The 13,831-nt window shown below is 46.0% G+C and overlaps 1 protein-coding gene across 1 annotated transcript; it reads left to right on the top strand.

The window, feature by feature from the left end:
* The first annotated feature begins 4,022 nt into the window (after nucleotides 1-4,022).
* MSANTD1 (Myb/SANT DNA binding domain containing 1) lies at nucleotides 4,023-13,108 on the top strand. Its single transcript, XM_040420583.1, has 3 exons — nucleotides 4,023-4,297; nucleotides 8,152-8,424; nucleotides 11,778-13,108. Exons 1-3 carry the CDS (start codon nucleotides 4,044-4,046, stop codon nucleotides 12,016-12,018), a joined length of 768 nt encoding a protein of 255 aa, XP_040276517.1. The 5' UTR covers nucleotides 4,023-4,043; the 3' UTR covers nucleotides 12,019-13,108.
* The last annotated feature ends 723 nt before the right edge of the window (nucleotides 13,109-13,831 follow it).

Genomic DNA, 13,831 nt, shown 5'->3' with positions numbered 1-13,831 from the left:
GGAATGTTCCTTTTTGAATGTGGAGGAGTGCCGGAGCAGTGCCGTCCTATTACTTGATCTATCCATGGTTATTACTGTTATGGAGGGCACTGTGGATGTCACTGTTATGGGGGCACTGTATATGTCACTGTTATGAGGGCACTGTATATGTCACTGTTATGGAGGGCACTGTAGATGTCACTGTTATGAGGACACTGTGGATGTCACTGTTATGAGGGTACTGTGGGTGTCACTGTTATGAGGGTACTGTGGATGTCACGGTTATGAGGACACTGTGGATGTCACTATTATGGAGGGCACTGTGGATGTCACTGTTATGAAGACACTGTGGATGTCACTGTTATGGGGGCACTGTAGATGTCACTGGTATGGGGGTAATGTAGATGTCACTGGTATGGCGGCACTGTGGATGTCACTGTTATGAGGGTACTGTGGGTGTCACTGTTATGAGGGTACTGTGGGTGTCACTGTTATGAGGGTACTGTGGATGTCACTGTTGTGGGGCACTGTGGATGTCACTGTTATGGGGCACTGTGGCTGTCACTGTTATGGGGGCACTGTAGATGTCACTGTTATGAGGACGATGTGGATGTCACTGTTATGGGGGCACTGTGGATGGCACTGTTATTGGGGCGCTGTGGATTTCACTGTTATGGAGGGTACTGTAGATGTCACTGTTATGAGGACGCTGTGGATGTCACTGTTATGGGGGCACTGAGGATGTCACTGTTATGGGGGCACTGAGGATGTCACTGTTATGGGGGCACTGTGGATGTCATTGTTATGAGGACGCTGTAGATGTCACTGTTATGAGGACGCTGTGGATGTCACTGTTATGGGGGCTCTGTGGATTTCACTGTTATGGAGGGTACTGTAGATGTCACTGTTATGGGGCACTGTAGATGTCACTGGTATGGGGGTAATGTAGATGTCACTGTTATGGGGGCACTGTGGATGTCACTGTTATGAGGACACTGTGGATGTCACTGTTATGGGGGCACTGAGGATGTCACTGTTATGGGGGCACTGTGGATGTCACTGTTATGAGGACGCTGTGGATGTCACTTTTATGGGGGCACTGTGGATGGCACTGTTATGAGGGTACTGTGAATGTCACTGTTATGGAGGGCACTGTAGATGTCACTGTTATGGAGGGCACTGTAGATGTCACTGTTATGGGGGCGCTGTGGGTGTCCCTGTTATGAGGATACTGTGGATGTCACGGTTATGAGGACACTGTGGATGTCACTGTTATGAGGACACTGTGGATGTCACTGTTATGGGGGCACTGTAGATGTCACTGGTATGGGGGTAATGTAGATGTCACTGTTATGGGGGCACTGTGGATGTCACTGTTATGAGGGTACTGTGGATGTCACTGTTATGAGGGTACTGTGGATGTCACTGTTGTGGGGCACTGTGGATGTCACTGTTATGGGGCACTGTGGCTGTCACTGTTATGGGGGCACTGTAGATGTCACTGTTATGAGGACGATGTGGATGTCACTGTTATGGGGCACTGTGGATGGCACTGTTATTGGGGCGCTGTGGATTTCACTGTTATGGAGGGTACTGTAGATGTCACTGTTATGGGGGCACTGAGGATGTCACTGTTATGGGGGCACTGTGGATGTCACTGTTATGAGGACGCTGTAGATGTCACTGTTATGGAGGGCACTGTAGATGTCACTGTTATGGGGGCGCTGTGGATGTCACTGTTATGAGGGTACTGTAGATGTCACTGTTATGGGGGCGCTGTGGATGGCACTGTTATGGAGGGCACTGTGGATGTCACTATTATGGGGGAGCTGTGGATGTCACTGTTATGGGGGGCACTGTGGATGTCACTGTTATGGGGGCACTGTGGATGTCACTGTTATGGGGGCACTGTGTATGTCACTGTTATGGGGGGCACTGTGTATGTCACTGTTATGGGGGGCACTGTGGATGTCACTTTTATGGGGGCACTGTGGATGTCACTGTTATGAGGATGTTGTGGATGTCACTGTTATGGGGGCACTGTTGGATGTCACTGTGGATGTCACTGTTATGAGGGCACTGTGTATGGCACTGTTATGAGATTATTGTGGATGGCACTGTTATGAGGGTACTGTAGATGTCACTGTTATGGGGGCGCTGTGGATGTCACTGTTTTGAGGATGTTGTGGCTGTCACTGTTATGGGAACACTGTGGATGTCACTGGTATAAGGACGCTGTGGATGGCATTGTTATGGGGATGTTGTGGCTGTCACTGTTATGGGAACACTGTGGATGTCACTGGTATAAAGACGCTGAGGATGTCACTGTTATGGGGGCGCTGGGATCTCACTGTTATGGGGGCACTGTGGATGGCACTGTTATGAGGGTACTGTGGATGTCACTGTTATGGAGGGCACTGTAGATGTCACTGTTATGAGGACGCTGTGGATGTCACTGTTATGAGGGTACTGTGGATGTCACTGTTATGAGGATGTTGTGGCTGTCACTGTTATGGGAACACTGTGAATGTCACTGGTATAAGGACGCTGTGGATGGCATTGTTATGGGGGCACTGAGGATAGCACTGTTATGAGGGTACTGTGGATGTCACTGTTATGGAGGGCACTGTAGATGTCACTGTTATGAGGACGCTGTGGATGTCACTGTTATGAGGGTACTGTGGATGTCACTATTATGAGGATGTTGTGGCTGTCACTGTTATGGGGGCGCTGGGATCTCACTGTTATGGGGGCACTGTGGATGGCACTGTTATGAGGGTACTGTGGATGTCACTGTTATGGAGGGCACTGTAGATGTCACTGTTATGAGGACGCTGTGGATGTCACTGTTATGAGGGTACTGTGGATGTCACTATTATGAGGATGTTGTGGCTGTCACTGTTATGGGGGCGCTGTGGATGTCACTGTTATGGGGGCGCTGTGGATGTCACTGTTATGGGGGCGCTGTTATGGGGGCGCAGTGGATGTCACTGTTATGGGGGCACTGTGTATGGCACTGTTATGAGGGTACTGTGGATGGCACTGTTATGAGGGTACTGTGGATGGCACTGTTATGAGGGTACTGTAGATGTCACTGTTATGGGGGCACTGTGGATGTCACTGTTATGAGGATACTGTAGATGTCACTGTTATGGGGGAGCTGTGGATGGCGCTGTTATGGATTCTTCCCTGTTTTGGGATCCAGTTTCATGTCTCACCAGGACCAATGCCCCATGTTATGAGATATTGCCACTTCAATGGACATACATTTTTTTCCTTAATGCCAGATCATCGATGGGTCACATAACCAGGACCCTCCATCCATGAAATATGACATCACTGATTGCTCATTCTCGCCATCTTCTTGACCCCTGATCCTCCTCTATTACTCTACAATCAATCCTTCTGTCTCATCCTATATTTCCATAGAACGATCCTCCACAATACGTTCAGCCGCCGACACGTTCCTCGGAACGCGCTCGCCTTTAATTAACATTCTAACCGGAGAGCTCGCTTTGTGTGCTTGGTCTTTTATTTTCTGTGCCTTTGAAAAGAAAAAAAACGCCATAAAGAAGAACTTAAAAGCTTCTTGTAGAAAGCGTGACCCCGCAGACCGTGCGGATCTTTTATCGCCGCTGCAGTCGTTTTTTTTTTTTTTCCTAAGTGTTTAAAAGCCTTAATATTGAAGGCCTGTCAACTTTGTCCTGATTATTTGGCTTTCAGTTAAAAGGTTTTTGTTGTTGTAGCTTACGCCGCCGCTCTGTTGCCATGGGAACGTGACATCAAGCTGACGTTTTCCTGTTTAAAAGCTTTTAACTAAATTCCAGCCTGTCAGCTGTAGGCCCCATTTTATGCTCTCAGACTTCAATCTGTTGCAAAAAGGGTTTCATATGTTCTCTTGTCATTCAAATGCTCCAGCCATGCTCATGCACCAGGCCGGCTTTGCCAAGGGGAACGCAACTTAAATATCATCCCTGAGCCGGGGGGGTTTGAGGGGTGGTGGTGGTGGTGGTGATGGTGGGGGTCTGTCTGTCTCTTAAGAGCCCTTCCAGCTTCCTTGAGTCATGGCTGCAGCTGAGGTGCCCAGTTACCTGCTCTCCTCTCAGAGTGAGAAGCACAGGAGGGCCAGGAACTGGACCGACGCCGAAATGAGGGGTCTCATGTTGGTCTGGGAAGAATTCTTCGAGGAGCTTAAGCAGACCAAGAGGAACGCCAAAGTTTACGAACGCATGGCCAACAAGCTCTTCGAGATGACCGGAGAACACCGTCAGGGCGAGGAGATCAAGATCAAGATTACCAACATGACTTTCCAGTACAGGTGAGTCCGATTAACCCCTTTCGGCTTCCTCTGGGCCTAGCTCAAGGCGGGCAGGCAGAGAGGATTCTGGGATTGGCTTGTTGGAGGTAGTAATGCTAGGAGAGATATTACCCGTTGTGTGGTGGGTGCTGCTGAGAAGACAGGATCGGCCCCTCAGCCATATTAAAACAGCACCACACCTGTTGGTGTCTGGTAGCGCGGCTCAGCTCTATTAAAGCGGATGAGGCTGAGCTGCAGTACCGCACACGACCTGTAGACGGATGTGGTGCTGTTTTTGGAAGAAAGCTGTGGTGTTTTGCTAATCCTTCATAACCCCATGGTATATTCCATTTTGGGGGTCAGGATCGGAAACAGAAGAGGGTCCTCGTACTATGAGATAACGCACCTTTCATTGCGGCAGTAATTGTGACTAGAGGAATATGGCAGCTGCTTTTAAGGTGGCAGTGGGACTTTCTAACTACTTACCTCTATGTGGGTTGCACATGTGGTGGGTCTGCCCCTCTTGGGGGTCATTTATCATGGTCACAACTTGAAAGTGTCCTGCAGGACTAGGTACAGGAAAGCCCCCCCCTAGGTCAGGCATCAGCAACCTTTGGCACTCCAGCTGCTGCGAAACTACAACTCCCAGCATGCACACTTCATCGGCTGTTCTTGTAACTCCCATAGAAGCGAAAGGAGGATTCTGGGAGTTGTAGTTTCAGAACATCTGGAGTGCCAGAGGTTGCCGATCCCTGCCCTAGGAACTAAACTATTAAAAATGGTGGGGGGCAGAGTGGGGGCCACCTACCAAGAGTACGACTTGTGAGGGAGTTGTGGTGGTGGTGCAAAGTTTGTGCTGCTGGTACACGCACTCAGGTCCTAGTTTTAAACCCTGTGGCATGCCATTACTCATAGACTCTACAGATGTAGCAGAGCTGAGCTTGTGATAGTGACTGAACTTATGGTGCTCAGTCATAAAAGGCAAAGAACAGTGAAATGACAAATTCACCTCTGCTACATCTATGCATGCTTCTTGGACGTTACCTAGAAATTACATGTCGCATTTGGTGTCCTGTAAGATTCAGGTTGTGTATTTGTACCCTTCTCCCCTACAATAGTTACTATTCTCTCTCCAAGTTTGATAATGGATCTTTGCCAGAACCGATAAATCTACGGAGCCGCGACGTTTGTGCATTGAGTTAGTAATGCACTGTAATTGCGGTCCCTGATAACACACTGTAATAAATTCTGCCACATGACAAAGTCAGCTCTGCTACATCTGTGAGTTCTGTCTGGAAATGGCTGTTTTTCTGGATGTTGATCTGTTTTGGATTATGTTGCTGCAGTCACATTTTTGCCTTGTTTTCTGGACAAAAAGACAGAGCTCAAAATTGCTCCGAGCAGGAATGTTTTGCCTAATATACAGTGTGTGTGTGTGTGTGTAGATATATATATATATATAATTTTATATATATTTTATGAGTTCCTAAATTTGCAGGATTTCATGAATAAAATACTACGAGAACACTGTCAGACATACTGCAACCCCTACAGAACAGTGCGCGAGATGGGTAAAGTAATTCGATATAACCCTGCCAATTTTTATGCCATCTCGCACTTTAGGAATTCTGGGTGCCCACCTCTATGGGTACTGTACTAGCATCCACTAGTGGTCATATTGGGGATTTTTTATTTTTTTTCATTCCGTTTCAAGATCTAGAAATTTATAGAAAGTTCTCTGCTGAGGATAGATTATCAGTAGTAAAATCCTGGACTACCCCTTTAAAGACAAGTAAAACTATAAGGCCTCTTTCAGACGGGCGTTGCGGGAAAATGTGCGGGATTTTTACGCGCGAGGGCAAAACATTGTAATGCGTTTTGCACTCGCGTGAGAAAAATCGCGCATGTTTGGTACCCAAACCCGAACTTTTTCACAGAAGTTCGGGCTTGGGATCGGTGTTCTGTAGATTGAATTATTTTCCCTTATAACATGGTTATAAGGGAAAATAATAGCATTCTGAATACAGAATGCATAGTAAAACAGCGCTGGAGGGGTTAATTTTTTTTTTATAATTTAACTCACCTTAGTCCACTTGATCGCGTAGCCCGGCATCTCCTTCTGTCTTCATCTGATCTCTGTGCAGCAACAGGACCTGTGGTGACGTTATTCCGGTCATCACATGATCCATCACCATGGTAAAAGATCATGTGACGGATCATGTGATGACCGGAGTGACGTCACCACAGGTCCTATTGCTGCACAGAGATCAGATGAAGCCAGAAGGAGATGCCGGGCTACGCGATCAAGTGGACTAAGGTGAGTTAAAATTATTATATTTTTTTTAACCCCTCCAGCGCTGTTTTACTATGCATTCTGTATTCAGAATGCTATTATTTTCCCTTATAACCATGTTATAAGGGAAAATAATAATGATCGGGTCTCCATCCCGATCGTCTCCTAGCAACCGTGCGTGAAAATCGCACCGCATCCGCACTTGCTTGCGGATGCTTGCGATTTTCACGCAACTCCATTCACTTCTATGGGGCCTGCGTTGCGTGAAAAACTTAGAATATAGAGCATGCTGCGATTTTCACGCAACGCACAAGTGATGCGTGAAAATCACCGCTCATGTGAACTGCCCCATAGAAATGAATGGGTCGGTATTCAGTGCGGGTGCAATGCGTTCAACTCGCGCATCGCATCCGCGCGGAATACTCGCCCGTGTGAAAGGGGCCTATGAGAAGGTTTACTAATTATGCAGGTGAGCTGCCCGGTACCCTGGGGGCAGTCCCCAGCTCGGCAAGAGCACCGGCTCTCCAGAGTAAGCGCCACCTAATGCCGTCCCCTTGGTCTTGATTGAGAGCATCACTAATCTGGCGTCATTGCATTCTGCCCCGCGCTGCACAATGTATGTGCAAGACTTTGTGGTTGAATACAGACATGATGTCAATCAGGGACAAGGGGGCGCCATTTACACAGAAGCGTAAACTTTAGTCGGAGTTGGTGTTATTGTTAGGGCACATTTACATTGCCCTCTGAGGTTTGTGTTCTGTTCACCCACATTGTGCCAAAAATGTATATTAATCCCAAAAAAGAAACAGAGCAAGCAGTTCTGACTATGCTACACTGCTGACAGCTTGAGGTAGGGGCTGGGACGAGCATGACAAACATACCTTTGGTTAGACTTCTCTTATCAGGAGTAGTGTGAAAATGAACATTTATTCTACCAGATTCTGCTCTCTCAAGTGCCCTGAAGGCGGAGCTTCACTATGAATGTGAGTTCACAACCCACCTCAACTCAGCTGTACTGGTATCTTGGTTGGATGCTACAGCTGTTACTCAGAGCAGAGGGGAGAGCCTCAATGCAGAGAGCACTTCAAAGTGAAGCTCCACCTCCTGGGCACAAAACTTCATATTCTCACTACTCCTGATAAGAAAATCTCTGCAAACGGTATGTTTGCACTGCTCTCCTCAGCCCTACCTAGTATCGCCAGCAGTTTAGCATGGTTAGAACTACTGGTAGACACCCTTTAAATCCTGATCTTAGTATACCCATGATTAATATGGGACCTCAAACAACCTATAAAGTAATAATTTTAACTAATAACCCTACATCAGTTAATATATGAAGCAGGGAGAGGGAGGAGGAGCTGTCCTCATCATCTACTGTCAATGGTGTGATCTTGTGTTACCTACCTCCAGCTTTATAAATAGGTGTTACCTTTTATTGTAATCCAGCCCCCTGATGATGAGATGACTGCTGACTGAGCCCCCATGATTTCATGATTTCTTCAAAAGGCTAGCGTGACTGCTCAGAACATTTTTTGAAGAATGTCAGCATGTTACTTTATCATCACTATTTGTCTTTTTATAGAAAACTGAAGTGTATGACAGACGGAGAGTCCGTTCCTCCAGACTGGCCTTATTTTAAGACAATTGACCGGATCCTGTCTAAACTACCGGACCAGAGTGATGGAAAGTTACAGCCTGGGCCGTCCACCTCCCAAACTGAGGCTTCCCAGTCCCCGTCTGCAAAGTCCACCCCTCTCTACCTTCCCTATAACCAATTCACATACGAGGAGCGGGAAGGCTGTTTTGAAGACGGCAATTCAGAGAGCTCCACCAGCCTGCAATCCTATAAACTGAGGTATATTACTAGATGGGTTGCATTTTTCTAGAAAGTCACCATTGTTTGATAGGTCAGTACTATGAACATCCACCTACATGGACATACAGGAGTGGACTGGGAACATTAAAGTGGTCCTGGAAAAAAACTAAAAGTTGCCCTATTTTGTAGTCAGGTCCAAATTTACAGAAGGCAGGCTCAACACAGATAGGCAGGACCAGAAACACCATATTGCGGCACATTATACAGCCCCAGCTAAGCCAAATACCACAGTGTGTCACAAAATACTGCCCCACTGTGGTGACCAGCACCAGATGCCACATTCTGTCCTCCTACTCCAATTGCCTTAGGATGGCAATGCAGTTGAATTCAGGAGTCAGGAGGGAAGGGTCAGATCATTACTTACCCGTGAGAAGGACTCAGGTGGCCACCTAGGCATTGGCCCACCAGGAAGTTTCCCTCTAGGGTCGATGGCCAGTCCACACCTGTTGGCATTTCATATTGGTTTTCCATCCATATCCGAAGCTAATGTAAAAATTCTGCTGGTTGCCCTTGGAAACAGACAGCGGTTTATGTACATTCTGTAGTCAGACATGTAACTTATTACGGCTCTACTTGTTTAACTGTCATCTGAGCTCCACAAAATGTCATCCCAAGATAAAAGAAAATGAAGTTGTAGGAAAAGTAAGAAGATAACCAAGACAGATAAAGTAAATGAGGGCAGTGCAGAACACAGTACTATACTGTACTGTAAAGAGGAGCTACTAGACAACCAGACACATGGCCATGTCGATTTGTTGGACCTGAGTCTGAGGTAATGTATGGGTCTAGATTCAACTTACCATGGCCCAGGACAGACCATTGCAAGTTAAAAATATCATATCCTGAGGCCACTGTATCTTGAGGGACTACTGTATAGCATTGTTATTAGATTACTTATGTCAGGACCTTTTAGTTACTATATGGTGGTAATATTTGGTGGCATTGTATGACACTGCTACTTAGGGCTGTATTACACCAACAGATATCTGACCAATTTCTGTCCAATCAGACCAATACCTGGTGTGTATAACGTAAGATCTGTGTGTGTAAATGGCCATCTGACCATTGGTTGGTCAGAAAATCTGTCTGTTGCTGTAATACAGCCCTTAGTTTTGTATTGTTTTCACTGTGTGTGCCAATCTGTAAAAAAATTAAATAATGGATCGCACATTTACATGCCATGCATTGATCTATTGCTTCTCAGCTTAACGTATAAACAGTACATGAGGTACTTTGTATACATTTTGATCAAAATGCATAGGCCCACTCACCACATTAAGGTGACCTCTTATGAGCGGGTTCTTACTCTAATTTAGTGCACTGCCACATGGTGACCGGCCACAGGCGGCTTCTGTAATGTGTTTACATGATGCAGTACTGTGATGCTGTGCCTGTGAGGGGCCACCTGCAGGTGCTGTGTTGTGGTGGCGGTGGTTGCCATGTGGCGCTGTGCAAAGTTAGAGTAGGCACCCGCTCATTAAAGGCCACCTTGACGTGGTGAGTGGGCCTATTCATTTATATCAAAACATATGCGAAGCCCCTCAGTGGAAACGTTCATAAATTACGCTGAGAAGCAATAGATGTCTTTTTCTCTACAGATGGTATTATTACAGTGTACGTTGTTGGAAGAACTCTGTAGAACTGTAATGTATGAAAGTGTTAATAGGCCAATGTATGTTATTTAGACTTCATATAACACGTCAACAGAAGATACCGTACACAGGGCGCATCCAATGTAGGCCCTTCTTGCCAGAGACTTAATTGGCTCTTACATAATATAACTAATATCCTTCATTATCCTTATTAACCTCAGGGCTCACCAGGCAACCAAGAGAAGTGCAGCAAGCACCTGAGGAGCCGGAGCAGAGGATTGGAGTGGTAGTGGCCCTGATGATGATGTGTCATGGTGTACTTCCTCAGGCTGTCACTCCCTGGTGTCAGTGCAGATAAAGAGGGGCACCCCGTGTTCCCTTGGGGAACTCCCTGTAACCATGGTCTCCCTGCCTGATGGTGGTTTGGGGCTGCCCATGGTATTAATGTTCATGTGGGTCCTAGCCAGGGCACTTGCAAGAGATGCAATGGCCAGCATGTAGCGTCACAAGTCAGAGACCAGGCCAGTTGAAACAAAACAAGAGTCTCTCCTTACAGTATGCAGGACTGAAGTTGTAGTACATCCAGCAGTAGTTTGTATACAATGCAAAGTCCTCCCAGGTGTACCAGCATGAGCTGAGCAGATGAATACAGCATTGGCCCTCAGATTACTCTGGCTAAAATGTCTGCTATAGGGGTCTCTGGCAACCATGGCTGTAGTGTCCACTATTATGGGGTGCATAGGGTGTCTTAACTTGTTATCCCTCTGCAGGGTCTGGATCGTCTTAAGCTGGGTTAAGGGTACTTTCACACTAGCGTTATTCTTTTCCGGCATTGAGTTCCGTCCTAGGGGCTCAATACCGGAAAAGAACTGATCAGTTTTATCCTAATGCATTTTGAATGGAGAGCATTCCGTTCAGGATACATCAGGATGTCTTCAGTTCAGTCTTTTTGCCTTTTCAGGACAGAGATAATGCCACAGCATGCTGCGGTTTTATCTCCATCCAAAATTCCAGAATACTTGCCGGAATGAAGGATCTGGCATTTTTTCCCATTGAAATGCATTAATGGCGGATCCGGCCCGAATGTTCCTCAAAAAAAGTGGAAAAAAAATAAAAATGCCGGATCCGTTTTTCCGGATGACACGGGAGAGATGGATCCGGTATTTCAATGCATTTGTCATACCGATCAGGATCTTGATCCGTCTGACAAATGTTATCAGTTTGCATACGTTTTGACGGATCCGGCTGGCGACGGAACTGCCTGCCGGAATCCTCTGCCGCAAGTGTGAAAGTACCCTAAGTCTTTCGCTGTAGCCTTGCAAATCCTCCTCCTATAGTTCTTGCTTGCTTGCATCTCCTGGAGTTCGCGGAGGTGACCAAGGCCCCTGGGCTTGGAGCTGGAGTATATGGAAGAGAAGCACATGGAGACTGTTCCTTCTTCCTCCCTCCCAGCTACTCTGACTGGAAACTTCTGGAACTAGGGGATGGGGCCAGCCCGCACCCTGAGCTCCTGAGAGGGCTGGGCCAGGATTGTTAACTCTGTCCACGCCTGGATCATGCTGGAACAACTGTGTGCACAGTACATAGCATTAACATTACAAAAATCACATAACAAACCAAACTTTGCAGATACCCCTATTTCTGGGGCACTGCAGAAGCTCAATGCCCATTTTGAGATAAAGCCTAGGATATTTGTACAGTGACCTTTTTTTTCATAGCAACTTTTTTGTTCTGCTTTAGGTCTGGTGAGAGGGCCATCAAGAAAAGGAAGCTTCAAAGCTGCAGTTTTCAAAAGAAGAAGTTAAAGATCATGGAGAACATGTTAGAGGAACATAAGAGGCTGAGCCGAGCAATGGAGGAAACCTGCCGGGAAGTCCGAAGAATCCTGGACCAGCAGAATATTATTCAAGTCCAAAGCCTGCAGCTCCAGGAAAGGATGATGAATCTACTAGAGAGAATGATTACTAAATCTTCTCCTTAAATCTACCAGATTTTATGGCTCAAGTTCAACCACATCTCCTTGTCTCTGTGCCTTTTATGGTTTCTGGTAGGACAATAGACTCCAGGAGGATGGATTCTTAGAGGAGAACCATTAGCGAAGGCCTTAAGTATGTATGAACTGCAGAGAAGACAGAGCACTAATATATGGATGAATATAGTTAAAATCCTATTATATATGATTTAAAGGGCTTGTCTCATTGGAAGCCATGGTCAGCCAAACATGTCTGGCATATGGTGGCCAATCAGATAAATGGCTTCTGCCTTGATGTCCCTAGAGCAGAGATCCCCCTCTGTAAGGGCAATACGCCAACAGGTCATTTGGATAGGGTATGTTGCGATGCTACAGCCCCTTTAAGGAATGTAGAGTCTGGTTCAGTGGCTACTAACCAACCCAAGTCCTTGGTGAGAACATCTCTGCAGCATTAATAATGCATGTGTTATGCGGTATGTGCCATGTCTGTGGGAATATCATTTACACAATCAGGTTTGTGAGATTTTAGAATTTAAAGGGAACCTGTCACCAGATTTGGCCCTATGTAAGTAATTATGTGCCGCCACTGGTCACATCATACGGTTCCCATTATAATTTTTTTTCGTGTGTCCTCAGAGCCATTTTGAATAAATGTCATCGGGGCATCTCCATGGAATAGACGAGTCATGGAGTCATTGCTGCAAGCCAGCCCGTCCAGCTCTGATATACATCCCCCTAGCTCGTCCACGTCATCACCGACACATCTGAAATCCTGCGCATGCGCAGTAGTTCCTAAGTCCTGACGTCCTCCGTCATCAACTCAACGCACAAATGCAGGACCTGTCGCAGCTCATCTGGTCGACACAGCAGCATCAGGTCAACCCAGAGAATTCCAGAACAACTGGGGGGAAGTAGGATCTACTGCGCATGCACAAAATTTCTGTGTGACCAGCAGGTGCTTGTAATTAGTTGCATAGGGCCAAATCTGAAAGTTCGCTTTAACGCCTGCCTCCATGGCAGTAACACTATACGCTTACTTTACTCGGTACTATGTTCATATGCAGAATGTATTCTTATATGTCTTCACGTACTTTCCAAAATGTAAAACCATATAGAAGATGCCACCATTTTCCGCATATCAGCGCAGGAGGAATCGTTTTGCATATGGCGAGTATAGAATTGTAAGGATGTCACATTTTCTGTAATTTACTACACACTCTAGTAATCCATCACCCTGCACTTTGTACACAATCCTATAATATATACGTATAGTTTATATTATAAAGGTACTATATTTATAAGCCGTTACACTACATTAGTAGATCTCTGGTTGCTGTCAGTGAACAGCATGCTTACCAACTTTTAAAGGAAATGTGTCATCAGAAAATGTCCTATTGTTTAAATCATGTTTAACATATTTTTTAAGACTTTCTGATGATGTAATTCTTAATTTTCCATGACAAAACAAAAAACGTAAAATCCTGTAGTTTCCGCACTGACCACTAAGCCAAATAATAGGCGCCACTTCTTGGTCTGTACAGATCACTTTACTGCAGTTATCTGCTTATCTGTCATTCTAATCATGCCTGTAATGATATCACCTCTGTGTATAGATAAGACAGGATCCACCATTCACAGAAGGTGATTGACAAAGCTTATGTCACGAGTTGGAGGTCCCAGGAGAGACCATCGCGTCGTCAAGCAATAAACAAATGGAAATCAGGTACAGACACATAAGAGTTTATTGCACAAACAAAAACCAGGGAAGGCAGCACAGACAAAACATGAGCTCTATGTACCGTCAGCACAGTGGGAGAAAGCC

Source organism: Bufo bufo, chromosome 2 (genome assembly GCF_905171765.1).
Source record: "Bufo bufo chromosome 2, aBufBuf1.1, whole genome shotgun sequence".
NCBI classification, from domain to species: Eukaryota; Metazoa; Chordata; class Amphibia; order Anura; family Bufonidae; genus Bufo; species Bufo bufo.
Note: the sequence above shows the minus strand (reverse complement) of the source record. Positions and strands in the feature narration are given on the sequence as shown.

Coding starts and splice junctions, on each gene's coding strand:
- MSANTD1 (XM_040420583.1), top strand. CDS start 4,044: ATGGCTGCAGCTGAGGTGCCCAGTTACCTGCTCTCCTCTCAGAGTGAG. Junction 4,298..8,151: donor AACATGACTTTCCAGTACAG/GTGAGTCCGATT, acceptor GTCTTTTTATAG/AAAACTGAAGTGTATGACAG. Junction 8,425..11,777: donor CTGCAATCCTATAAACTGAG/GTATATTACTAG, acceptor GTTCTGCTTTAG/GTCTGGTGAGAGGGCCATCA.